The 817-nt window shown below is 33.9% G+C and overlaps 1 protein-coding gene across 1 annotated transcript in view; it reads left to right on the top strand.

Moving 5' to 3' along the window:
* The window catches only part of itih3a.2 (inter-alpha-trypsin inhibitor heavy chain 3a, tandem duplicate 2), a 27,794-nt gene extending 27,250 nt beyond the window's left edge, over window positions 1-544 (top strand). Inside the window, exon 20 of the mRNA XM_079857641.1 lies at window positions 1-544. This exon is cut by the window's left edge and continues 92 nt beyond it. Within this exon, the coding sequence (XP_079713767.1) occupies window positions 1-47 (47 nt within the window). The 3' untranslated portion in view covers window positions 48-544.
* Window positions 545-817: the final 273 nt, after the last annotated feature.

The raw sequence follows: 817 nt of genomic DNA, 5'->3' as shown, positions 1-817 counted from the left end.
GAGTTCACACAGACTACATCGTCTCTGGTCTCTTTAAGACAATCTAGACAACATCTGTCCAGCTGAACTTTGCACTACGGACAAAGTACATGTTAGCTTTCATGTAGACTTAAGTACATAATGTGATAGTTTTTATTTGGAAATAATGCCATATCTGACAAAGCTGCTGATGATATTAATTTTTATATACTTTATTGGAATTCAACGGCTATGAAATAAAACACCCATCTGAACATTCCTTGTGTTTCCATCTTTTTTTTCAATATTGATTGATTGAACAAAGTCCAACATGAAATCACTTAGTAACTCACTGAGGGAAGAAAGTTGCGTGAGCAAGAACAACATCAAGCAGGGTGTGAATTAAGGGTATTAAACGGAGGGGGAAAGAAAGAAATGTCCTGTTTGTTCTCTTTCTCTGGCTTGTTCACTAGTGACTGACATTTCATTGCATTATTCATAATGTATTTATTTATACCGGATACACCTCACATGACAAGTGGGTCTTTTGCTTATCTTCATTTTAATTAAAAAGCTTTTATGCATTGACTTTTTCTTTCTACCAGCCAATGATGATTCTGAAAGAAAGTGTGTAGGGTTATAGTAACAAACACAACTTTCATGTGCATCCGACTAACAGATAAACAGCACTCTTATTTTACTGTTGTTGTTAATATTGTGGTTATTTTAACAAACAGTTTGCTTTGTATATTCAGTTCAACAGCATTCATTTAAAGAGTAAACTTTATCTCTCAACTGAACAGGGAAGCAAATATATCGAAATTATCGAAATATCGCAAATGTATATATCGCGATATGC

Source organism: Squalius cephalus, assembly GCF_949319135.1.
Source record: "Squalius cephalus genome assembly, chromosome: 22".
In the NCBI taxonomy this organism is placed as follows: domain Eukaryota; kingdom Metazoa; phylum Chordata; class Actinopteri; order Cypriniformes; family Leuciscidae; genus Squalius; species Squalius cephalus.
This window is presented reverse-complemented; position numbering and strand designations above follow the sequence as displayed.